General features: G+C 37.4%; 1 protein-coding gene across 1 annotated transcript in view; it reads left to right on the forward strand.

Annotated features, from left to right (window-relative positions):
- cdh12b (cadherin 12b) overlaps positions 1 to 26,595 on the forward strand; it is a 140,923-nt gene that overhangs the window by 45,070 nt on the left and 69,258 nt on the right. The window contains exon 2 of the mRNA XM_084433726.1: positions 18,836 to 19,273. Within this exon, the coding sequence (XP_084289852.1) occupies positions 19,040 to 19,273 (234 nt within the window). The 5' untranslated portion in view covers positions 18,836 to 19,039. The remainder of the gene's footprint in view (positions 1 to 18,835; positions 19,274 to 26,595) is intronic.

The following is a 26,595-nucleotide window of genomic DNA, read 5'->3' on the forward strand; positions in this document are numbered from 1 at the left end:
ACAGTAGACCGTCATCACCTTTTATCGAAACCCACCGTAAAAATGATGTTCCCATTTGGAGAGGCAAAAAAAAAACAAAGCTTGTGTCTACGGGTTGCATCTAAGCTCTTTGGAAAAGAGAGCCAATCAAAATTTGCATTTAGATTACAGTTGTAATGGGAAAAAATGGGGTGATGAATCTTGCTGAGGTAAAACAAGGACTAATTTTCTTGTTTGCCAAATAAAAACGTATACAGCCACCACACTGAGTGGAAAATATGTATATGATTTTATGAGGAACTGTAATTACCAGATATTGCAGTATTTAACTGATAATAGCTGCGTGGTAAATGTATACAAACGAGTCAAAGTCAAAAGAAACTGCTCTTTACTATAAGATAAGATTAGCAACATTTTAAAGAGGAATAGTTCAAGTGCAATTTAGTTATACCAACATCATCAAGGAAATGCATGAACTGATAAAATGTATACCTCGAATGCAATATGAAAAAATGTAAAATGCATAAATATAAATAAATATTTATAAATGTCATCAATTTAATAATATAATATAATATAATAATACATACATTATGAGTAAACTATAAAATAAAATACAATACATTTTCAAGGTGTTTTTGGTCCTTTCTGAGTTTGAAAGTCATGGTCATTATGAACTGTCATTGCATTTAAAAAAAAAAAATCATATTTGATTTTCAATATATAAATAACAGCTTGCTGTATTACTTAACCGTACATTTTGTTGTCATTTATGAAAACTTTATATGGAAACACTACTAGTCCAAAAGCCCTGAATGTTAATCTATATTAGACCCAGAAGTAAATTAGGTAAAGACAACATGTTTTAATATTTATATCTGCAGAGGTTATCTCATTCACTCTGCCACAAGAAAAGCTCATTTGTTTTCATAGAGCCCAACGCTCAGCCCGATCCTGCCATTCAAATCATCCGAGACCCGAAAGTAACAAAGGTAGTTAATTAAACAGCCCGACTTTTAGGACACATGGACACACGATTGAATGATCTCGTAAAATTAAACAATACAGCTATTACGCAAATGCCACACACAGAAACAATGAGCTTAATTCTCTGGCTTCCTCCATCTGTGACTCAGTCCAATCATCATTCCCTTATTCACTTACAGATAAGCCCTACTGAAAATAGCAAGTATTTCTTACAGAGACAGACACTCTCATTTCCATCTCCAGAGGTGTGTGCGAACCTGTTGCTGTTCTCCCAGCCATAATGGCAATCATCTGACTGTCAGCAGACATCAGTCTCAGTGTAGGGGTGATGAAGACTCAATCCTCCTCTTCTTCCCCCAGAGCCCCTCAGAGACGCCACACTCCAACAGGCTCTATTTAAGAGCCACTGCTAACTGCTCTCAATCTGATGTCTCGGCACCTTTATTTACTCACGCACCTCTGAAATACAAATTCAATCGGCTTCTTTATAAGTGCCCCAGAAAAAGTGCTTGTTGCTGCCGCAAGAGGGAATAGAGATTTGTTGTTTTCTTTCCCCCCCATTCTTCATAATCATGCAAATCAGATCAGGGCTGAGCGAATGCTAAAGAGTATCATGGGGTCTCTCCGAGGCCCCTGAGGAAGGGCATCTGGGGCTGTTTTCATAAGCATTTTATTTAGATTGTGACCTTAAGTCATACAATAAACAGGCTATCATTATTACCTCTCTATTTATAAGTTTGCCCCATGCACTTGAAATTCTCATTGCACATCAGCAAATAGTCACGTTAGAATCTCAAATACCACCGGTTTATGCTCATAATTCTTTCCCCAAAAAACGCTCAGCTCTGCATAGTTTGGAATTATTGGAATGAGAAGTAGACTCTAAGAAAAACCTGTGACTGCAGAAACGTTCATTATATTAGCGATGTGCAACCATCTGTGAACGGGTGGACCGAAAACTGTAAAAAAAAAAAATAGCACCTACTGTGAAAGTGATAATTGCACTTTGATAACACAGAAAAAGTACAAAGTGCAAAACTTAATGTTAAGCATATGTCAGCCATACATACAGTACATGGCACAGGTACTATAAGATACAGGTACGATTTCTGGATAAAAAAATATATATATTTTGATATTATTACAACGTACCAAAAGTTGGAACTTTTTTGTAAAATACAGTAAAATCAAGAATCTGTGATTTTGTTAATTCTCTTTCAGCTTTATTTAAATGACACAATGTCCAATGTTTTCACTGAACAACTTAATTGTATTTTGTAAATATAAATCCAGTTTTGATGGCTGCAACACACTCCAAAAAAGCCTTTGTGAATGGCAGTCTCAGTTTCGGTGTGTCTGCTGTGAGCTGCTGTAGTCCAACTGCTTCAAGGTTCGATGTGTTGTGCGTCCAGAGCTCAAACCAGTCTAGTCAAGTCATCCTCCTCTGACCTCTGTCATCAACAAGGCATTTCACCCACAGTAATCCCTAGAGATGGTTGTGCGTGACAATCCCAGTAGATCAGCAGTTTCTGAAATACTCAGACTATAGCACGTCTGACACTAACAACCATTCCACATTCAAAGTCTCTTAAATCCCCTTTCTGATGCTCAGTTTGAACTTCAGCAGATCGTCTTGACCATGTTGCTGCCATGTGATTGGCTGATTAGATATTTGCATTCACAAGCCGTTGAACAGTGTACCTTATAAAGTGGCTGGTGAGTGTATGTATTACTGACAGATATGCATCACGTTTAGGTTTTTAGTCAATTCATGTTTAATTGATGGACATTTTATACGCAATTCAACAACATAAATCTTGCATTTATGGCCTTTTTAAATATATATGTTTGTTAAAATCAAATAAACTTGCTTCTAACGAGCAAATCTTGCCTCAAGCAAAGCTCTGATGCCAGTAACCTGGAAAATGTTGGCAAATCCAGTGATTAGTCCTTCTTCCTGTCATTACTTGTATAGATACAAATCTAGCTTGCAATCATTTATCAGGATCTGAACATGAAAAAGGACATGCAAAACAAGTTTACCATTTACCATGAGATCCATTAGATGCTCAAAGTAAAGTGCATGAGATATACACCTAATTGAGATGTAATTGGTTGCCACCAATATAACTATTTGAGCATGGTGAGCTATTATGAAATATCAGACTAGGATTGCAAAGTATGTGTTTCTAAAATCAGAACAGCTGACTTCTATATTTTATAACCCTATAAAGAGGGAGTTGTTATTGCCGCAGAAGTGCAGTGTCACCTTCTAGATAGAATGAGAATAAAGAGTTGTATCAGAGCCAGCACATGAATGATTTAGCAAATTACCGACAAACACACTAAAAAAGGACCTTGAAGAGACAGTAATCACAACATTCATAAATACCATTTTTAATTGTTTTATTTGAATTAAAAATGTTTAACATTTAGGGTTTATTACACATTTAATTCACAGGGTTTAAATAAATAAATATCAAGAACAATGACACAACAAAAAGCTGCATCTAATGACCAGTAAGAAGACCAGTTGATAACAGACTGCAGCAATGAAAAAAACAAACAAAAAAATAAATAAAAACTGCTGCAGGCAATCTGTCAAATTCACAAAATTAAGTGTAGCTTTTTCCATCAATTAAAAAGAACGTTCTTTCATTTGGCATTCGCTAAAAGGGATTCAAATATATCACTGACATCGGTTTTCAGATGAAAAGATTTGTTGCTGTAGAGGATGACTCATTTTAGTTACTGCCAAGAGATTATTTGCTGGAAGTACTCAGTCAAAAACTCAGAGAAGTGAGGTTAATCAATATTGTGACGGTTTTACCTGCAGTTGGTGGATTACTTTTGCACAATGACAGAACGCAAATGCAAAATTTGAAGTCTATATGTGCCTGCCAAGGACTCTGATCCAATGAGACCAAATGAAAAAAATAAATAAATAAATTCAGAATGAGTGTTTCCATTAAGTAAAGCGTTGCAAATTAACACAATTATCATTTGCTTGGAAAGTGCTCTTATGGGAGAGCAGGAGTGGAACAGTGCTTTACAGTCAGACTAATGAAGTTTCTCGTTTAACAGGAATCAAATGTAGCAAGATGGAGATTAGGCATGCGAGTGATTTATTGGCTTGGAAGATTTCATTTCCTTCTCTCTAATAAAAGTTTTTCAACAAGGGACAAGTAAAAAAAAAAGATAAAAGTTGCTTTTACAACCTCCATCACTCATAAGTTTACCCGACGCTGGTTCACTTTTCTGCACACACTGAACAAAATGCATTAAAGCAACACGCGAACATAAATCGTTCCATCAGGACATTAGATGGGCAATCACAGAAAATAAAAAAAAGAGCACAAGAGTGACCTCCTTTTTTTTTTTTTTTTTGGCCATGAGTCTCTGGAAGGTCTGTATTACAAATAGTTTAGCTAAAAACTGTTTTTTGATGAAAGAAAAAAATGTGTATGTACATTTGGAGGCTTGATAAAGAATGATGTGTCAATCAAAACAGCATATGCTGAATACCATTAATATTCATTTTTAAACTACAGTGTTCTCTCACTGACACAATGTACTCATGAATAAAGATGTGTCTAGAATCGGAGTGCAGATAAAGCCATACCTTATGAATTAATATGACTATTCCAAGTCATCTCTCAGATTGCCCAGTGAACATATGGTGCAGTTCTAACCAGCTCATTTAAAAGTTCAGGTGTTACAAAAGGATAAAGAAACTGAGAAAAGTTTCATATTTGAGTCAGCTTGTTAGCAGATGCTTTCATACTAAAAAGTGACAAAGAAGAAAGAGTTATTTTCTGATGTACTGTCTAAAACTATGATCCAAAACATAGTGAGCTGCTTATACACAGAGGAAATGAGGAAGAAGCTGTTCAAAAACGTTTAGCACAATTATGCTAGCTTCTATTATTCTGTCCAAATTGGCAATGTTGCATTCATCCTTCAAGACAATCCCAGAATAAAAGTAAGCTGAAAGTTTGGGGTTGATAAGTTTTTATTTTATTTTTTAAAGGCTCTTATGGTCTCTGAGGCTGGTTTATAATAAAGCAAAAAAGTTATATTGTGATACAGTTAAAATTATTAAACAACTGTTTTCTAATTGAATAGATTTTAAAAATAGAATTTATTCCTGTGGTGCAAAGCTGAATTTTCAGCATCATTACTCACAAATTCACAAATCATTATAATATGCCGAATATTATCAATGTTGAAAACAATGGAAACCATAATAAATTTTGTTTCAGGGATCTTTAAATAGAGAGTTCAAAAGAACAGCAAAAAAATGGAAATCTTTTGTAACATTATAAATATCTGTATTGTCAATTTTGATCAAGTAAATACATCCTTGCTAAATAAAAATATACATTTTTAATTAATAAAAAAAATAAACTTATAGGCGCCAAACTTTTGAATAGTAGTGTACATTTTATAGTTATTTTCTTATAGTTGAGTATATACAGTATTACTGTCAATACCTAAAAACACTGATTAAAATAGATCAAATTATAAATATAACCCTGTATCAGTGCATACTATTACAGTATTAGCTTAGCATTGTGATAAAATAAGTTTATCATATTGAAATCATATTGATTCTAATGACATAAGTTAGGAGTTCAGCTGAATTAGAATAAAACATTTATTTTCATCACATTGTTCATTAACTTTGGTTTAAGTTTGAAAAGACACTTGAGAATAAAAAAAAAGTGTAAGTGTGCATACTGTTAAAAAATAAATAAATAAATTGGTCAAAACGATTATTGGTCAATTTCTGTTTATGAAGCTCCATTTCGTTTAGCATGCTTCCATAAACTGTAGGCCGCAAACAGCAATCTCACTAGGTCTCTTTAAACTGTGTGTAGCCTGCTAACACATCAGTCCAGGTACAGTATAGCAGCTGAAATAGTCCCATCTCTCTTCCTGTGTATGCTAATGCTCATTGGTAAAGACTAAGAGGAAGCGTCGCTCCAAGCTCCATTGCTCTGCAACGCTTTGTAGATTCAGCTCTTGAACTGATATCAAAGGACTGAAGGCTTATGCTCAGGACAAAGCGGGTTTCAGACCCATAAATGATGTGTCATTGCCGCTAGTGTTGTTGAGGCTGCGGGGTTTTTAGATTCCTCTGCTCGCACTGACACTGTTTCCTTACTGATCTTACTCCGTCGAACACATCTTATGTCTCTCCCTGAGATCTCTTTTCTGATTTCCAACCACGGCTTGGACTTTTAGATCAGAATGTCTAACACCAGGGGTTTTAAACTTGACGTATGCTTCTTACAGGGTGTTTAAAGTCACAAAGCTCCAGATTTGACAACTGCCCTCCTCGTTTTCATTTGCTGCATATTTTCAAAAAAAAAGGCCTGGTCTCTGCAACTCTGACATTTGACAGGTAGCTGGAAAATATAAAGTCCAGATGCTTGGAGCCATCTCTAAACTGTCAAATGATGTTTCCCTCTCCTTTTGCTTGCTTTCGTTTGGTGGTTGCATCATAGGCCCTGATTCTTGGCAGCGAGGCCTGATGTGCTCCCATAGGGCTCTGCTGACTCATCGCCTCGCGTATCTCTGCTGTTCCTTGCCCGCGGCTATCTGTGTCTGTGTGTTCACACTCGCTGTGTCTTCAGGGGGTAAAGGAGAGTTCATTTCTGTGATGTTATGGCAGCTGCGCAGGTCAGACAGAAGTAGATCAAGGAGAGTGTAAAAAGATGTGGAACATGCAGACTAAGTCATGAGATTCAAATTAGGAATGCAAACCATTTAAATAATTCCACTTTTTTTAAAAAATCAAAGGAATAGCTCAGTCAAAAATTTAAATGCAGGGACACAAAATCAGGAATTCTTAATAATCATTATACAGCATTTATCAATTCTTCATTTACCAACTGTTTTTAAGCTCCAACAAGCTTTTTAAAAAAAAAAAAAAAAAAAAAAAAAAAGTCATCCATACAGTTTCTCTATAGTCCAAGGGGCTGATTACATGACACCGTTTTCAACTACAAAAGGGAACACTTTTTATGCGTTAGGGTTAGGGTTAGACAACAATGGCGTTTTGGGGGCCTGAAAATGCTTGAGAAATAAATAAAAAATCTGTTATCTTCTCAGCGTTAACTAGAAAAATGCTGATTTGTGAAAACAGTGATGCCAAACGCATGCGTGTTACGTGTTCAGTCCAACTCTATCTCACGACCAATTCGTACGAATTCGTACGAATGATAAAAAGTTGGCTAATTCGTACTAATTCGTAGGACCTCACTCGTACGAATTTGTACGATTTGTCTAAACCCACGTGATGGGTAGGTTTAGGGGCGGGGTCAGGGGTAGGTCATTCGTATGAATTCATACGAATTGGCCAATTCGTAAAATATGTACGATTTTGCAAAATCGCTAATTCGTACGAGTCAGGTCGTATGAATTCGTACGAATAAGCCACCTCGTAGAATTTGTACGTTTTCCCGTGAGATCGGGCTCGTTCAGTCTATAGGTGCGTAGTGTTTCTTTACAAAGTTCCATCGGTAACTACTGGCCTGACTGCAGAATACAGCATTTTTTGTGGTTTCGCAGATCCATGTAAACAGGGATCATTTTCACAACGTTGACGCCTGTATATGCGGAAAATGCAAAGGAAAAAGGTTTCTGTTTTCTAAAGTCATACAATAACTTTCTATGAGAAAAAAAAAACACATTGGAATATATTCATATAGCCTAAAAAAAATGTGTGAAACAGTCACATTGCATGCCATAAAGATACAGTAACTTTGTGAAAAGCAAATATGAGATGAACTGTTTTAGAAACAAAATAATTTCAATCAAAAAGTTCAAAATTCAAAACTAAAAGATGCTGCTTGTCAAACTGTGGAACATGTTCACAGCTAATGTGATGAACTAGTGTTACTCTGCTTAAGCAAAAGGAAAACTGACTTAATGTCTCCGCATCGAACATGTCGGTTAGAAATAATTGAAAACAAAAAATCGAAGAAGTTAAAGTTTTGAGCTAAAGAAGTTAGTTTTGAGAAAGCTGGTTTACTTTTTAGGTTGAGTATGAAGTCACAATTATTTATTTATTTTGTATTATTATTTGTCTTCAATTATGAGCTGCCTGAATATTCGACTGTTTTGTTCTTTGGAAAAATACCCGCATACAAATTTAAAATGGCATGGGAGTGAGTAGTGTATGCCATCATATTTACACATTTTAGCGGACTACCCGTTTAAAAACAGTTCTTCTACAATCTGTTTGGAGAAAAGATAAGAAGAAATAAATGTGTTGCTACAGCCCTACAGTGGGATGGAGTTCTCAGCACTGTTGGGAGATTTAAGTGAGAGACACGATTGGCATTTAATCCAGTCTGCCCGAGGTCTCTCTGGGGCTTAAGCTCCATCCGTGCGGGTTAGCTTCCCTCCTTCCTCCTGCCCAGGGCCAGGCTGTGATGGAGGACATGCATGGGATGGGAGCTCAGGCCACCAGCACAAAGCTGCAAGCAGTTGTTCCAGATGGCTGGCTGGTTAATAGGAAGCTTAGCTTGGGGTTTGAGTCACTCAAATGACCGTTTCTCTGGTGGGTATGTCTTCGACAAACTGGACACTGAAAAGCTCCTGATCCCATGGTGTTTACACAGCAATGTCGCATTGACTGGAACATACAGCAAATGAACGGGAGGATAAACAATGTGTCTAAACCCTGGCAAACATGTCACTTTGCTTTTAGATCCAGAGGGCTCTTATTTAAGACAGTCTATAAGAGGCACAGACTGTACTGCTGCACTATTCCTTCTGCTGATAAACATCGGTTCCTCTAGTAGCCAAAAGTGCCATTGATTTAGATAGAATCTACAGACAATCAGTGCACCTTTTCCAGCTGAATGGAAGTCACTGGAAGTGCTGAACAGAAGAAAGGTCAGTCAATAGAACAGTATCAGAACTTTCTTTTTAAGGGTCAATGTATAAGGGTCAGTATCAGCCCCCCCTGGAACTGATTTTCTGGGGAATTTCACAATATTTCAGCTTAAAAATTAAATAAATCTAAGCTAGTTGAATAAAGATATTGACTGAAATAAAATAAATCAGATCCCTATAAAATTAAAAACCCTTATATGACTGCACTACTATAAACACACACACACACACACACACATATTTCATTAGCATTTAACCGTTTGGGGTCGCTAGTTTTTTTTTTATAAATGTATTAGAAAAAATACTTTATTCTTATTTTAAAATGTAATTTATTCTTGTGATGCAAAGCTGAATTTTCAGCATCATTACTGCTGCTCGAGAAACATTTCTAACAGTTATAACTGTGACACATTTTATTCAGGATTCTTTGATGAACAGAAAGCTCAAAACAACCTCATTTATTTGACATAGATTTTTTATAACATTGTCTTTACTGCCACTTTTGATCTCTTAACACTCTGCTAGAATCCATTAGCCAACATCCAGCAACACCCCTTCCTGAAACTGTTAGATGCAGAAGTACAAAACCCATAAAATTATGTTTAAATATATATAAACTCACTATAAGGACTTTTTTTATGCCGATTTGTGGCATTTTGCCCTAATCCTCGATTTATCTCTGACATTGCAATGTTCTCAGAAGCATAATGCCAAGTTTCACTGTAAACTTGTGAGATTGCAGAGTTAAGAACGTATTTGATCTTCTGCATTTTCTTATATACCTTTAGTCTTTGTTGCTTTCTGAGTATCGATCGCATAATCATGTAGAGCTGCTTTACAATGATTGCCCTGCGCCAAAATGTAACCAGTGAATTGTTTAATAACCCTTTGAGTCAAAGCTTGAACAAAAACACCGAACCAAATATCCACTTGCAGGCATTGATCACTGCTCTTAATATAAAGCTTAATTCTCACATGTGTCACTCAGACTGACAGCAGCACAATGTGGAACAAGGGGAAGTAGATGAGTGAAACAAGGGAAAAGCGTGAGGACTTGAGTAAAAGCAATCTGATGACTCAGCATCCCAGACCAAATGAAAACTATAAGAACGACTTGGCTGTGATTGAGATGCACTCGGGTGTGATGGCCTTTGCCCCTGAGCTTGGCACTGCCATCCACTGGCACGCAGCTTGAATGATCAAACCTAGTGTGGCTTTGCAGGCTTAAGTTCTTTGTTGAAGTTGGAGATCTGGAGTTCTTGTCTATTGGCTTTGAGATCGTCTATATGCTAGTGCTGCTAAACATTGACAAATAGCCTATCTTCTAGCATATATACACATTTCAAATGGTCTTCCATTTACAAGGAAATGGACCTAAAGTCTGATGACCCTGCATTCATCCTATATGGAGTTCTGGAGTTTGGAGTCTAAAGTTCTGCAACGGGGTTCAGCTTCTTAGTGTCCTTTTGTTAAATTCATGAGCCCTTTCTTGATTATTTATTAGCCTGGTTGAGTCTGGTACACACGTTATTAGCTCTTTCCATCTTTGTTTTCTCAGCCTGTCTTTATATAAACACCCCTTTATCTTTCTAATTTTTCTTCAAGTCTTTGTCCTGTCTTTCTCCTCCCTGCAGTTTTGGCTTCAAATCAGTGAAACACAACAACCGTGTTTTTATAAGGTCTTACAAAAGGTGGTCAGGGGTACAGTTCATGTGAAAGCAATCCATCCTAACTCACAAAGATAAACCGCTAGAGTATATTGATGACGTATAATTTGCATGCTCCTGGTCATTTATAGGATAATATATTTGTCCAAGCTGCTTGTCTACAAATAACTCCCTTCGGAGAGCATCTTGCATTCTCTGCATCTATTAAAACTCAAGTACCATTCTGTATTTTTACTGCCTGTTTGCATTGCAAATGACATCTTAGACTCAAATGTTACTGGTGACATATATTTTTAAGGCCATTTTATTGACACATAAATCTCTGCTGAACATTTTCTAATGGTGAGTAATATATTTGGAAGTTTGCATGGTGAATATGCATAAATGTCTATGACAAAGGGCCATTTCCCAAAGCAAATCCCTCTTGGAAAATTATGGACTATCCATCCATCCATCCATCCATCCACCCACCCACCCACCGTTAATATATGTTAGCTTGTTTCCGCCACAATGTAAAAAATAAAAGAGGTAATTGTGAGTTTAAATCTCACAATTCTGAAATTTGTATCATAATTGTGATATAAACACACACTTGCGAGTTATAAAGAGATTTAAACTCCCAATTCAGACTTTTACAGTATGCTGCCGAGTACATAGGAAACGAGAGAAACAAGAATTGCTGTGCTATCATTCTAAAATTCCCCAAAGAATCCCAAGGATCCGTTTACCTTAATTAAAACAGCTTTGACTTCTATGCCTAATACAATATTACTCACCATACAGTCACCATACACACAGGCACACACCTGTGCCATCGACACAATTAAAATACCGCATTTTACCATTGAGTGATAAACTGATTTTAGATTAAGGTCTTCATCCAGATGAGCTCCATCTTTCTTTCTCCAGTTTGCCACAGTTGCAGCTGCTTATCAGTTAATCATGTTTACGACAGGCCTGACAACTAATAACTTTCCCAGGGAGTTTCGTCTCCAACCTCCTAATCGGTGGCGGCAGCTCGGCGAGCCATATGCTCGCTGATTATTGAAGGTGATGAGAATGGGGAACGTCGGGCAACACTCAGGGAATGCTGTCAGGCCCAGGCTCCGTGTTATCGAGGGCCAACATGCAGGTCAGGGCTCCAAACGCAAGGCTTGACACATGCTAATGAAGCGCGCTCTCATCAAGCATTCGGCTCAACGCGGCCCGTCGAAAACGACCGGCGGAGCGTTCTGGACTCTCCCGGAACTGCCGGAGCAGTCATATCCCATTATGTCAGCACAGAATAAGCACTGACCCTCACCGTCACTCGGACGACCTACGTCGTGACAGCTTGTCTTGATCGCGAGCACAGGTGGAGGAGGAGAAGATACTGGCTGATGAGTTTGGACTTTAAAGCAGCATCTTGCGGTTGTAAGTGAAAGGGGAAATGCTGCATAACCTTGATAAAGTCTTCTCTCCTGTGCCAGCGTCGTTTCAGGTCTATGGAATTAGTCGAAGACAATGGGTGTCAGCAAGACCAGTTCTAATTGAATTAATCTGGCTATGACTTATAGAATTATGCAAATTATAATCAGTTTAGAATGGAACTTTGAAAGACATATAATAGACATTTTCTGAAACAGTGGTTTTCATAACATTATAGTTTGACATATAAGAGAAAATTGTCAATCATTTAACCATCCTCTTGTTGTTTCAAACCCAAATGACCTTTTTTAGAGGAACACACAATAAGAAATTAAACAATTGTACTATTCATTCTTCTCCATGCAATAACAATGAATGGGGACTAATAAAACTTTCACAAAAGTGGTGTGTACCTAACTCCTACTGTTTATGGGTAAAGAAACAATGTTTAATTCCTGAATGAATCTTTAGAATTAGATATATAATTTAATTAATTGTTTATTCAGTTTAAGTTGGTCTGAATTAAAATTCTTTAAATTGCAGTAAGGTTTTTCATTTATAAAATTATTTAACTTCAGTAGTTAACATGAACTAACAGTGAACACTATTTCTACAATAGTTACTGGTCTTAATGTTAATTCCTACATTACTAATTACTAATACATGTTTTAAATCAAAAGACAGTTCAAGTTCATGTTAACTACTTAATTTACTAATGTTTACAAATTAACATACAAATACAAATACTGTACAAGTTATAAGAATAGGAAAATGATGACCAATTGGATTAATCTTTGAATTATGTCAATAACATCTGACATGAAGTGCACTGGAATTACAACTTGAAATCTTTGAAGCTTCACTGTTCTCTTTCTAGAGATCTATAGTTCTGCTGGAATTTAGAGTCAATATTTCAGAAAATTCCTTAATTTTGAGATAAATATTGAGCGCATCTGAGAATATCTCCAAGGACAACAACAAACTCGCATAGGATCGATATTTTTAGTCTGGATCACGCCTTCTCAGACTGCCAAATTTAGGCTAGGTAATTTGCCCAGACCCACCAACGCTAATTAAATGCAAATCATCAAATGAACTCCTGCTGATGGGTTGGTTTTCCTTGAACTTTGTTTAATCCAATCCTTTAATTGCTTAACAGGATCAATCATGGAACCTTAATTAGCCTAAATGTCCAGATGCGTTTAAGTCATTCAGGTTGTGGAGATTGGAAGAATGTAATGGAGGCTGGCAGTCTGGGGCTGTCTGGGAATTCATCTACTGCAGTCAGTCGTCTCCTTGAAATGCAGCGTGAATGCTTGCCTCTCCCTGCCGGTCCTCTTTCTCTCCGTGCGGTGAGATCAGTCAGTGAACGGATGCTATTTTGCTCTGCTAAATAATTTTACATTAGGCCTACCGCTTCCAAAAGTGGGATGACGCAACTGGCACAGGCCTCCGTTTAAATCAGCCGTATTTTGACCGAATGACTAGGCTAGAACTGCTGAAGTGATTCTGTAATTGAGTGAAATTCAGAGCAGTCTCCTGCAAAGTCTCTAGTTGAAGAGAGATATGTGTTTCACAGGCGTCGAATGACTGGGATGAGTTTGACTTCAGGTCACTTCAATCTATGCTGAAGTGACGGAGGTTTCGAAAGTGTTGATATAAGCCTTCTGCCTGTGGTGGAATCAAGGGCGTAGGCTTGTCTTTAACATTGTATAGGGACATTTGAAAATCAATCAAACTATATAGATGCACCAAGCTTCCGCCTACACAGTGAAAATGCCTGTTACTGTTGAACAGATGTTCTTTTCTTGTAGAAGAATGAAAAAGCCATAGCCTTGTGGGCAGGGAACCAAATTTCTATCTCTTCTTGTATCATTGTTTCCTGTCTTTCCCATACTGTCCTATAGACACAGATAAACACGTACTGTAAAAAGATGACATGATCAATAAGTCATGACAACATGTTTTACATTACTTCAACAGCAAGTTATGCCACTTTATTTTTTAAGTTATACAAAGTAATTCTTTTTTTTTTTTTTTTTTGTCAGTTTAAAGCAGAACTCGGCAACTCTAGCGAGCTCCCCCTACAGCTGTGGGCCGTATATATTTCCCAACACTGTCGTAAAAAACTCACTTGCGGCGGCCTCCTCCCCCTCTCTACCGCTGCTCATGTGCGTTTGTTATGATCGGAGCAAGCCAACTGTATCGTGTGGAGCTATGTATACCGAGGTGGGTAAAACATCATACACGCGTGTGTGTTTATGTCGAATTGCCGTAAAGCAATTCGTGTTTCGCGCTCGTTCTCGTTCTCGCTTTTCACGAGACTTCCAATTTCTATCTTGCCGGGACGCAATATTTTTTTTCACAGGATGGTAGGGGAAGACTCATGAATATTCATTAGGGAAGTCATCCCTGATTGGTCTGATGACCTACCCCTAACCCCACCCCTAAACCTACCCGCCACTGGGGGTCTGATGACCTACCCCTAACCCCGCCCTAAACCTACCCGTCACTGGGGTTAAGACCAATCAGGGATGACTTCCCTAATGAATATTCATGAGTCTTCCCCTACCATCCTGTGAAAAAAAATATCGCTGCCGGGACGGTAGTCCCCAAGTTGCAAGGTTGGTTTTCCGCCTGGGAACGCTGGGGGGAGCGGGGAAAGTCACCAATATCACCAGAACAGGTTGTTTAACCATCCAAATGATTTCTAGACAGTTTTATTAAGTTAAAAAAGTGACCAAGTTCTGCTTTAATGTAATTTAATTTGAAATGACTGACACAGCCAAGTTGATTGTACAATAATATTGTACAGTCAGTCACAGCATGTGATTATTATAAATATTGATATGGATTATTCTGAAGTCTCTTAAACCCAAATCTACAGTGACGTAAAGATATTTTATTTTAGTGGAAGACTTTGTGTTTAAAATGCCACTTGAAATACGCATTCAGATGTGCAGAGATTGTTTCATGCGTTCCTCTCAAGATAAGACACAAACGATATTCCTCTGTTTGTTTTCCTCATTCACTCACTTCATAGCAAATACTAAGCATACATTGCATAGTACATTAGATAGTAAATATGTAATCTAAACTGATTTAGCAAGGCACATTTCATTGGGGACAACTCAGATGGAACCTGCATGTTAAGAGCCTGAAGTTACTGCAGAGATTTTATAACCATAGCTTAAATTTATGACTCTGAATCATTTTCACGTTTGCTTCTTGATTAGAACAGGCAGGTTAAATTTTACCAGCCGTGTCTCGTTCTATATGAACCAGTCTGAAGTGTCTCTTTGATTTTTTTTTTGGGCTTTGAAAAAGGCTGTTTTGTCTGAGAGCATCCAGGGATAAGAAGTCAACTGCTTTTCCATCAACACCTCCCCTGCAGGAGTATCAAGTCTGGCAGGCTTTAAGAGCTACTCCTTTCTCTGGCCTCCTCCGACCACTCTTGGTGTGCCAGCACCTCCAGATCTATTGTGAGCTAACTGAGAAACCTGGCGGGATTGGCTTACTGTTTACACTTGATGCACTTGAATGCTGCCAAACTACCACTGGGTGGTAGCAGGTGGGGTTCAGCGCTGGCAAACTGATAAGCACATTGACCTGGGCACAAAAAGCTAGCGATCAATCCCGCAGCCAATGAAGCACACTGGAGAGGTGAGATGCACCCAGGCATATCGGAGATTATTGGGTTGGCATTAGGATGAATCAGGTGGTGTGAGAGCTAGCGAAACTGAAAATGTTTCAAATCTTATGGGTGAACTGGATTAACAAGATCGATGAGGTGTTGAGCACAGGCTCGCAATGATGTACAGTACATCTGTAACAGCATTGTATCAGGAGGTAAAGGATGGCTACTGAAACACTTGGAACTGTATTACATAACCACAGCATTAAATGTAAATGCAGATTTCATATACTTTCATGTCTGGCCATGCATTAGACAAATACATCATCCTAGTGCCTCATTTATATAAGAGCAGCGTTCTCGTATATGTCTCTTTCAGCCCTTTGACATTACCAAAGATCAAAGGCCCAACAAAAAAAATATTTTGTAATATACAATTTTAAAGTCCCCCTGTGGTGAAAATCAAAGTTGTAATATTGCTTATATGTCTATGTGGTGTTTTAAATATGCTTTAAGACAAAACATGTGTAAATTCATAAGTCAACACCATTGCTAAGTATTTTCTCACAGACAGTCTCAAATCGCTTTTTTTTCTGACATCACAAACTACCTTGTAACCAATCACGTCATTGTGTGATCGTCAACAAGTGGATCTCTGAGCTGGTGTGAGTGAGTGGAGGCGGGGCTAATGTGCACATTCATAGAACCGAGTATACTAAATGAGCCAAGGGTGTAGAGTTACATTCAAGCTATTTAAAGGCATGATTTTTTCCTTTTCTTTTCTTTTTTTTTTTTTTTTCAAGGAAACAACACTTAAATGTAATACTATTATTATACTATATTGCATTTTGATTAAATAAATGCATTAGATACTACATAATCTCACAGACACCAAATTGGTAGTGTAAGTATATTAATACAAGGACATTTTATTAGCAGTGCTAGAGTGTCCAATTGGAAGGCTTTCCCTTCCTCACAAAATTGTCTGAACTGATCTCAAACAGTGCTAAATTGCCTATGGCTTCAATATCTGAAGATATGACAGTCCCCAGTAATTATGGTTACATGATTTGTCTCTGCTTTTGGATGTACCACGGTCCATTGCATCTTAAATATGGTTTAATGTCATCCAAATCCACGCTGAAAGGTTTGTTTGCTGTTTTTGTTTTTTATCAAGGGGGATATGTTTTGTCCCTTTCTCAGAGAAACTAACTGTTTGATTAAATTACCATCTAATCATGGTAATTTAGGAACCTGACACATCTTGTTGAACGCGTTCCTAGGCAGAGATGCTCAGATAACCACTAGCTCGTTACAATTCTTGATGGATCTGAGCAATAATTGCAAGCTGCTCCTGGTGACAGCTTCTGTGTAAAATTGCTGACTTTAATGGAATTGCTTTTTGCTAACAAAGTGACAAAGGTTATTCTTAACATGATATGATAATGATTCACAGATAAATGTTCGCTACACTTTCCCACTGAACTGTACGTAGTGACAAGTGTGTGCGGGTGTGGTGAAAGTGACAGAAAAACTGTATAGTTATTGTCAGAGCATGCTATACGTTATTAAGAATAAAAAGTCACATTCAAAGTTCCAAGTGACCAAAAAATAGTCTCAATTACCTTTTTTTTTTCAACTAATAATAACACTTTTTAGGACTTGGGTTATCGACAGCTACCTTAACATATAATATGATCAGTATAAATATGTCATGATTCAATGCACTGCAGTGCATCACAACATCATAAATTGGATTGTGACTGAAACAGCATTAAACACACCCAGTGTGTCCATAACAGAGTGAATCTCTGTGCTTATTTGGACGACTTGCTTCTTCAATCGATCTGTTGGACATGATATGGATGCACAAAATAAAAATATTGATAAAAGGATCTGAAGCACAATATCATGACAACAAATATTGCTCTATCTATATGATTGTATCAGCACAGCTCTAATACTATTACTACTAAAACAAATATTTCTCTAAGCCATATAGGAATAACAAGTGATGGGCCAAAGGTACTTCTCATACAAATCCTTTCAAATCCATTATTAGAACACTACATTAATCAACTAAATTATATGCTATAGTGGAATTTTAACTGGAACTTTTTCTATTTGAGTTCATACAGTTTACCGTTTTCTATTTGAATGTATTTTAAAATGTCATTTATTTTGGTGATGGTAAAGCTGAATTTTCAGCATCATTGCTCCAGTCTTCAGTGTCACGTGATCCTTCTGAAATCATTCTAATATGCTGATTTGGTGCTCAAGTCTTACCTCAAACTTTTAAATGGTGTAAAAACTGTTTCCAGCATTTATAATACGAAGAAATGTTTCTTGAGCAGCAAATCAGCACATTAGAATGATTTCTGAAAGACCATGTGACACTGAAGACTGGAGTAATGATGCTGAAAATTCAGCAATGCCATTATAAAGGAATACATTTTAAAATATGTTAAAAAAGAAAAAGTTATTTTAAAATGAATCAATTTTAGCCTTGGTATAAGCAAACCCACATTTAATGAAAGATGTATTAATATTGAATTATCAAAACATTTATTTAGTTATGTATTTAATAATATTGAAAGTGAAAGTGACATGTGAAGGTCACGTATGGTAACCCATACTCAGAATTTGTACTCTGCATTTAACCCATCCAAGTTAGTGCACACACATTAGGAGCAGAGTAGTGAGTAGTGAACACACACACACACTGCAAACCGTGACACACCCGGAACAGTGGGCAGCCATTATGCTGAGGTGCCCGAAAAGCGATTAGGGGGTCGGTCAGTCACTTCCCTAAAGCCCTAAATATTGATATTGCACCCCAAATCCTCAATACTGAGTGTACCTCGAGCACTGATTTTAAATCCAAGGGAAAAAAACTTTTTTCTCAAGGCACAAAAAAAGAACTCCACTATGACAGCTATTCACTATGCAGTTCCAGATCTCTCTAAGAATGGACATGCTGTGAGTGTACGGCAGTATTAATAGAAAGACAGCATTCCACAGCAGCCATAGAGCATTTTAGAGGCTGCATTAAGCATTTATGTTCCTGTACTTTCCCACTGTGCTTTCATCTTTTCAGATGGCAAACAGGGGTCAAAACAGGGTCACTGATATATTTAGATGACTGGACATTCCACAAAATGTATATTGTAGCTATTCCGCATTAAAAATATATATATATACAATACAAAAAAAACCTTCTGCATAGCTACAAAACTGATTTCTCTTTTTTCAGTTGCAGGTGATGAATTTATTACCTGGGTGACTTGAGTCAAATCTCCATCGAGGGGAGTGGTAGAGCACAGGACCCCTGACTACCCGGACACCCTCTCTACTGGATTCACGCTCCAGCTTGTGAGCCTCGGAGCCCTGGATCTCTTGTCTCTCACCTTTTTCCTCTGGACCTTGACCTGGGAACTGCGCCATAACAGTCCGCCCAATGCTGAGGAGGAACTGCCTGCTGCTGTTCCTGTGCTTCCTCTTTGAGCAGAGCTCCTGCGCTCCCGTCCAAAGCAGGCCAGGGCAAGAGTGGCCCCACAGCCAGACGGGGCCATCGGCGGCAGGAAGGAATGGAGGTTCCAGAGGATTCCAGAGGGTCAAGAGGGGCTGGGTGTGGAACCAGTTCTTTGTGCTTGAGGAGTACATGGGCTCGGACCCACAGTACGTTGGAAAGGTATAAAGTGCTTTGATCAAGGATAAGAAGTATGATTGCATTTCAACTGCAACTTAATAACCGTAACAGCTTTCAGAAGTCATACTGAGCCAAAGCCAGTCCCCGCTGCCTTGGGATCTGTCTGCCTTTCCTTTAATTTGTTTAATCCAAACCCACAGCTCATATTCGTTTGCCTAAATGAACTAACATATTCTGTCCCATATTAAAGGAACTCAGAGACTCAATGTCTTAACGTTCCTTAAGATAAGCTAAAAGCACAGGATAGACAGGCATCTGCCGTAATATTTCCATTATTTTGTTTCAGTCAGTGTTTTCTTACCACGACTTACCAAGATAGTTAAGCAAGAAAACATAAGTAGTGACAGCTTACACATTGTAATACCAAAAACTCACTGATTTGAGATCTAATACAAATCCTCTTAAGTAAGAACAGTCAAACAGAAATTGGGTCTCATTCACTAACCATGTATACAAACATATGTGCATAAAACCTGAGTACATGAAATTTTGTTAGATCCTAAGAAAAAGTGTTTTCTTAAAACTGTAAAAGAAACAAGGTAAAAGTTTATGTTTTTGTCTGTTACTCCAAAAAAGCACTCAGTATATAAATAGTTTCATGACAAAATATAAAAATCTTCACGTGTTTAAGGAAAATACAGCAGCACATATTGGAAGCGATGAAATCCAGCCCCCAGACAATACAGACAGTGAGACTTTGCCATTAATTCTAATAATAATGCAGCTGACAGGTCACATAATGTAATTTTTCTGTTGTATTGCATTAACATGAATCTGTCATCAGGTAAAAATTGGTTTTTAGCATGATGCACACATTTTGGTGGAAGACATGTGCACACTGACAGTGATCTTTAATCACAAACCATTCATATTCATTGGTGCATTTCTGAGCATGCGGTCACAACAACACAACTTGAAGCTGAAATCTAATTTTCATGCAGAAAAGTGCCTTAGTCTTCCACAGAACATCGCCTTCAGCAGATTATAACCCGACCTGATCTTTCCACACACTTATCAAGTAAAATGAGACATTTCAGTATGAATATTATTTTACATTAATAAGATTCATCGCTGATGGGCCTTGCCACTGTGTCACTGTCACCGCCTTTTTTCCCAAATACTGTACATGCAGATATATGGAGAGGAAGAGACTAAACAAATCTCCCAAAGTCAAGTTCCTTCTTAGTAGTGATTAAGGGCTTCATTTTGTGCCAAATTCATCTTAAAACAGATGGCTTCGTCCCCTGCCATGTGGAGCATGATTTGAACACCTCACTTTATTTAACATTTAAAGAGGATTTTCCCTCTAAGAAAGTATGAACTTGTGCCCTCCACACTTTACCCAGTTTAATGGAACAAATCACCTGATACATCCTATATGTCACTCAAAGCGGAAGGAAATGACATTATATTTAGCATTTGCTTAACTTTTTATGTCAAACTACGGTCAGGTTTCCTAGAACAGGAATTCATTCTCTTTCTGCAATAGCGGTTTCATTATCAGACAGGTAAATGTGAATTTACCAAGAGAACTAGGAGAAACAAAGAAAAAAAGTGACAATGGAATGCTCAAGGCCACAACAAATCAGCAAACATGACTTGCGGCACAGATGAATACTTCGCCAGCTTTAGCGGGGTCTGCTTTGCATACTCTTCAGAGCGGTTTGCGTAAGACGTCTTAATCAGGACAATGAGCCAAAAAACCAGCAAAACTGATTAGCATAATAAAAAAAATAATAATAAACACGCTAATGTCACAACGCATATTCAATGAGTTCCAAGACCGTAACTGATCATGGCTGGGGTTTAGAGGTAAGAGAAAAAGCAAGGAAGCTTCTCTTTTGGCTTGTTTTGTTTTTACCTTGAACCAGGGACTGGCTTTTGTCTATTTTGAATTAATAAATGCACGACTCACCTAACATTTGTTTACTGCTGTGTGACAGAAAGAGGGTTGTGTGCTATGGTGTCTAAGGACTGAACAAAATGAAAAAGGAGCGGAAAGAACAATGCTTGTGTTTCTTTTGGCTTCTTAGGCAGGCATAAATTGCACTTGGGACTTTGTATTGTTTCTCTGCCATGTCCATTACCTTTATCTATTGGCATCCAAACTGCTTTTTGTTTGTGTATGGGTTGGTATTTCTGATGAACCATGAATTAAGCCACAACACAACGGAAAATGTACAACACAACGAAATAAAGCCGCAACACAACGGAAATGCTCCCGACCACTAGAGGGCTCTCGGAGCCAGGTAAAGTTAGTTTACGTTTATACTTATTTCGTTGTGTTGTACATTTTCCGTTGTGTTGTGGCTTATTTCCGTTATGTTGTGAACTTATGTTTGCTTTTTAAATTCCGTTGTGTTGTGCACTACTGGGCCACCATAGTAAGGCCTGTCATAACATGTTACATTTGTTTATGAAGAGATGACACATACATTTATTTTTATTTCTGTTACTTTTTATTTAACCATTTAAACAATCCATATCAGAACATCTCAGCAACCACGTAGAAACGGACTACAAACCGAAAAGAACACTTCAGCAATTGCATTGCAACGCACTACAGTCCAATCAGATTTGTTGAAAAATAGAGTTGTGACATGCTTTGATCTTGCTGCCACATGGTCACATGGTTCATGGAGCTCTCAATTGTTCCAAACAACTCTGCGCTGTCAATCTCTTTGAATGTGTTTGAGCAGGATAGACATCACTATGTTTGAATTAATATTTTCTCATTTTATCTGTCTTATTTTTTTATTTTAGTGGTTAGAATGAGTAAAGCTGTTTGTTGTTGTTAGAATGACAAATGTTTTAAAAGTAAAAATTTTAGGCTGCTCTGCCTCAGCAGTCCAACAGCGCTCGACAATGTCAAATTAACCAATCAAATCGAAGAAGGTGGGTCTTGTTCACAGAAGACGAGTGCGGAAGAGTGTAGTGGTAAGCAGCTAAACATTTAATATTTGACAACTGTTTTATGATAGAAATGTTCAATGACTGACAGTAATATCCAGCGATGCAAACTACTCAACTTTTTATTAAATTTCGCCATTTTGAACTGAACATCCTATCAGGATTCACACAATTCATAACTGAATGTGACAAGACAACAAACGTTTAGCATTTTTGACATATTATAAATATGAAAAAGAGTGAATGTGTGCATATTTTAAAATAAAATATAATTTGCAAATAATTTAAATTGATTACGCAATAACTACAATTAGACCTAGAAGGTCTTCCTTTTTCTTCATTTCCCACCGCCGTCTGACGGTAGGTCAGTGAAAGCAAATATTGAATTTAACCCAAGACAGAAGTTTAAAATAGCGTTACATAAAACAAGGCAACCAAGTGCATTCAACAAATATTTATTGTATAATATATCCAGTGAGGCGCTAGATTATTCCTTGAATAGGCAGTCTTCATAAACTCATTCAACCTCCTACAAGTAGAGAAAGATATTAAAAAGACCAAAATCGTTAAAATACGACAACTAGAATCTGGTTATGGTAGCTATTGAAGTATTTCTCACATTATCTAACTTAAATTATAGTCTAACTATTATATAACGATAAACATGAACTATAACACGCTTCATAAAATACCACTACTGGCTTGAAGTCAACTAATGTGTTAAAATGTAAAAAAATGCAGTTATTTTATCAACTTACTTGCACGTCTGCTTGAGAAACACTGAAATAAATGGGGTTCAATGCAGGAACTTTAGTGTTTGGAACTATTTTTTGCTCCACGACTCACCTTACTTCCGCATTCCTCAGTTCCTATGGAAGTCTATGGGAGTGTCATAACTCTGTTTTTCAACAGCTCTGAGTCCAATAAGAACACATCAGCAACAGCATAGCAACACACTACAGTCCAATAAGAACACCTCAGCAACCCCATAGCAACGCACTACAAACCAATAAGAACACCTCAGCAACCGCATAGTAATGCACTATAAACCACTCAGAAAACTTCAACCACCCATTATTCAAGCATCGTGATAAAGAGCCCTGCTCCACTCACATTTTCCTTACAAAAAGTAAAAATCAAATTTAATTATATTCTTAAATGACATGGCCTGGGTCATTCATGTTAAGCAGTAGGCTACTTTGAGATCTGTAACCTTTAAAAAATCTGTATGCTTGTGTCGTAATTTAAGGAAGTAATTCTATGAAAGTGTATACAAGACTTTTAGAAATAAGCTCTGGTTAAGAACAGACACTTAGGCTGAATCCCAATTCTCTGTCTTACCCCTTCCCCTACCCCTTCGTCTTACCCCTAGCCCTTGATCAAAATGAGAATTGGGATAGCCCTTACTCTCACGTGAACGTGCAAAACTAAGGGGAAGGGATAAGGGGAAGGGGTAAGACAGAGAATTGGGATTCAGCCTTAAGCTTTATTACTTTTAGGCCCGGTTTCACAAAAAGGGCTTAGATTAAGCCATGTTTAGGCCTTCGTTCAATTAGAGCAGTTTAGTAGCTTTTACAAATGAGCCTTATATGTATATATGTGTGTATATATATATATATATATAAACATTACTGATGTGCATCGTGAAACAAAACAATGGCACTGACATATTTCAAGATATGTCAGTGCAAGTTGCTTTCAGTTAAAACATAGGCTACATTTTAGTCTGGGACTAGGTTTAAGCCTAGTCTGTGAAACCAGGGATAGTGTTACATTGCAATAGCAGAATTGAAAGCAGAATGTTTTTTTCTTTCTTTTTTTAATAGACTTCAATAGGGATTAAAAAATTGCCATTTTTCAGGTTAGAAAGAGACTAGTAGTACCCAAACACATGACAAAAATAACAATACTCAAATGTATTGCAAATACATAAAATGAATTCATCTTTAAAAATTGAGAGTTTAATATTTTATCCATCATAACGCATACCTTATGACAGGGACACTGAAATGTACAGCATAACAGGAATAACCAACCCCGTTGTTTTAGTGGTAGACATGGAATTTTGGCAGTGGAGACCTAATAGATATCTTATTTTATAAGATAACATTTTTGCAAGCATAAAATATTCATTCCAAGCAGAAGAGTTGATGGATTGACACATGATATGCAACAGCAGCCAGATGTATTTTATTTAATTTTTTTTGGCATGCATTTATGCAAAAGCTGTGAGCATGAGAACATCACAGCCTCCAGATACAGGAGAAACTCTACAACACATCAGCATTTTATCGTTTATTACAGATGAATAAAAACCTCATTGAGCCTTTGGGAATACAACAACAAAGCTTCAATTCTGCAATTAAATAATGCACCACCGTCCCGGGTGTTGAGCAATGTCTGTTCGCAGGAAAAAACGACAATCATTCTGCTCACTATAAATCAGGTTCTCTTTCTCCTCCTCTCCCTGTCCTGCTTTAGCCTTTCAATCACCATTAAACCCCTCCTCTCTCTGTCACTTATGACCACCCACAATTCACCTCTTTCTTCAATCATCTGAGCTAATAACATAATAAAGACTATATATAATCTCAAAAACACAGGTAGACAGGTTTAAGCAACTTTATGATGTAACATAATTTATGACATCATTAGCCAAAGTGCAATCAGTCAACCTCGGTTTCCAACCTTTCATATCTGATAGCAGTAATTTTAAAAGGCAAATTAACCAATATACAAAAGTAATTTGATATGATGTGTATCTGTGTGTCATTTTATGATGTTTCAAGTCAACATGAAATCAAAATTGAACCCATTTACTTTCTTAATGCACGTTCCTGGTCTTATTGTGCATGATTCATCGATACTTGAATGTGAATGTTCATCGAGACATCACAGACCAAATGAAAAAAATATTTTTTTGTAATGTTGCATCAAAACGTAATAACTTTATCTGCCTCCAAAACAACTTTTATTTTCAGCTATCATGAATCCTTCTAAATTTTCAACCCTATCTTTACAACCTCCTGGCTCCATTCTGGTAGCCTGGTTGACACCAGACCCTTCTCAGTTGTAACTGAAAGTGGGTCTGGGGAAGGTTCATTCACAGCCCATTTCCAAAGGGGTGTCACCAACAGATGTCGCTCAAATGCCTCTGAGCGCAATTGGATAGACCTAAAACCAATCAGAGCGTTTGTCATCGTGTAAAGCCCGCCTCAACGTTTGTGATTGGTGCCTCGATTTGGACAAATTGGAAATGGGCTTGAATGGGCTCTTGGCCAGACGGACTTGCAGAGCAAATCTCAAATTTCAGAGTTTTCCCAGGCTACCATTCTGGTACTTAGTAGCCAATTTTTTATACTATTTTTTTTATATATATATATAAAACACACTCATATACATAAACTGAATCAGAATGAAAATCTAAATGTAGCCTACATGTTTAAAAGTTTGTTTAAATTTACAGGGCAATACATGAATATAGATATTTAATTACACATATACACCCCTGTAAATTAAGTTTCACTCAGTTTGCGGATGCAAAACGGCTGCAAAAGGCATTTCAGATTGACTATAGAGCAGAGGGAGCTTCCCAGAAAGTTAAGCTGGATCACGTTCACCTCATATCTGAGGATTTCAATCCCAGATGAGCACAAACGAATCATCAGGAGACCCAAGCGGATCAAGGGTTTATACTGTGTTTACAAAGGCACAACCGAATGGGCTTTTTCTGTGTGTGTGTGTCCATCCCGCGGCAAGCTTTGGCGAGAAAGACGCAGGAAATTGTATGTGCAGGGAACACAGAAGAGGATCCGTGCTCTTAACAAAGAGTCTGATAAAAGAAAGATTATCTCTGTCTAAAGGAGATGTACACCACGTTGTCTGGGAAAATTTGAGATAGGTATTTACAGACCCAATCCAAAAATGGCAGCTGGGCGGGATGCTCCAGATCTTTTGAAACCTTCCCATTCTCTCAGTTTTACCTGCACTGACATCATCTTTCACTCATCTTCAGCCTTTCTCAACACAATCTGTTCATCAGCTGCTATCAAACAGCCTTTTCAATAAACCATGTAGCTTCTCCTTTGCTGCCTCTGCCTTACTCTTGTGCTCTTTTTGTGAAAGAAAAAAAAGAACACTTAATTTTTGCCTCGTTTTTGTTAAACAATGACACTTTGTATTATGTAATGTGTTGTTGTTCATCTTTAAGACCTGCTAATGATGATTTTTATTATTTTATTAGCCTATGTCTTATTACGTAAAACCATAGAATTCAAAAGGTTGTCCTTTCTTTGTCATGCAACAACAGTTAATAGTGGCCGAATATGTTTTATCACATGAGAAAACAAACCTTAAAATAGCAATAAAAATAGTATGTTCAACTTGCAAGTCTT

This window comes from Rutilus rutilus (assembly GCF_951802725.1).
Source record: "Rutilus rutilus genome assembly, chromosome: 16".
In the NCBI taxonomy this organism is placed as follows: Eukaryota; Metazoa; Chordata; class Actinopteri; order Cypriniformes; family Leuciscidae; genus Rutilus; species Rutilus rutilus.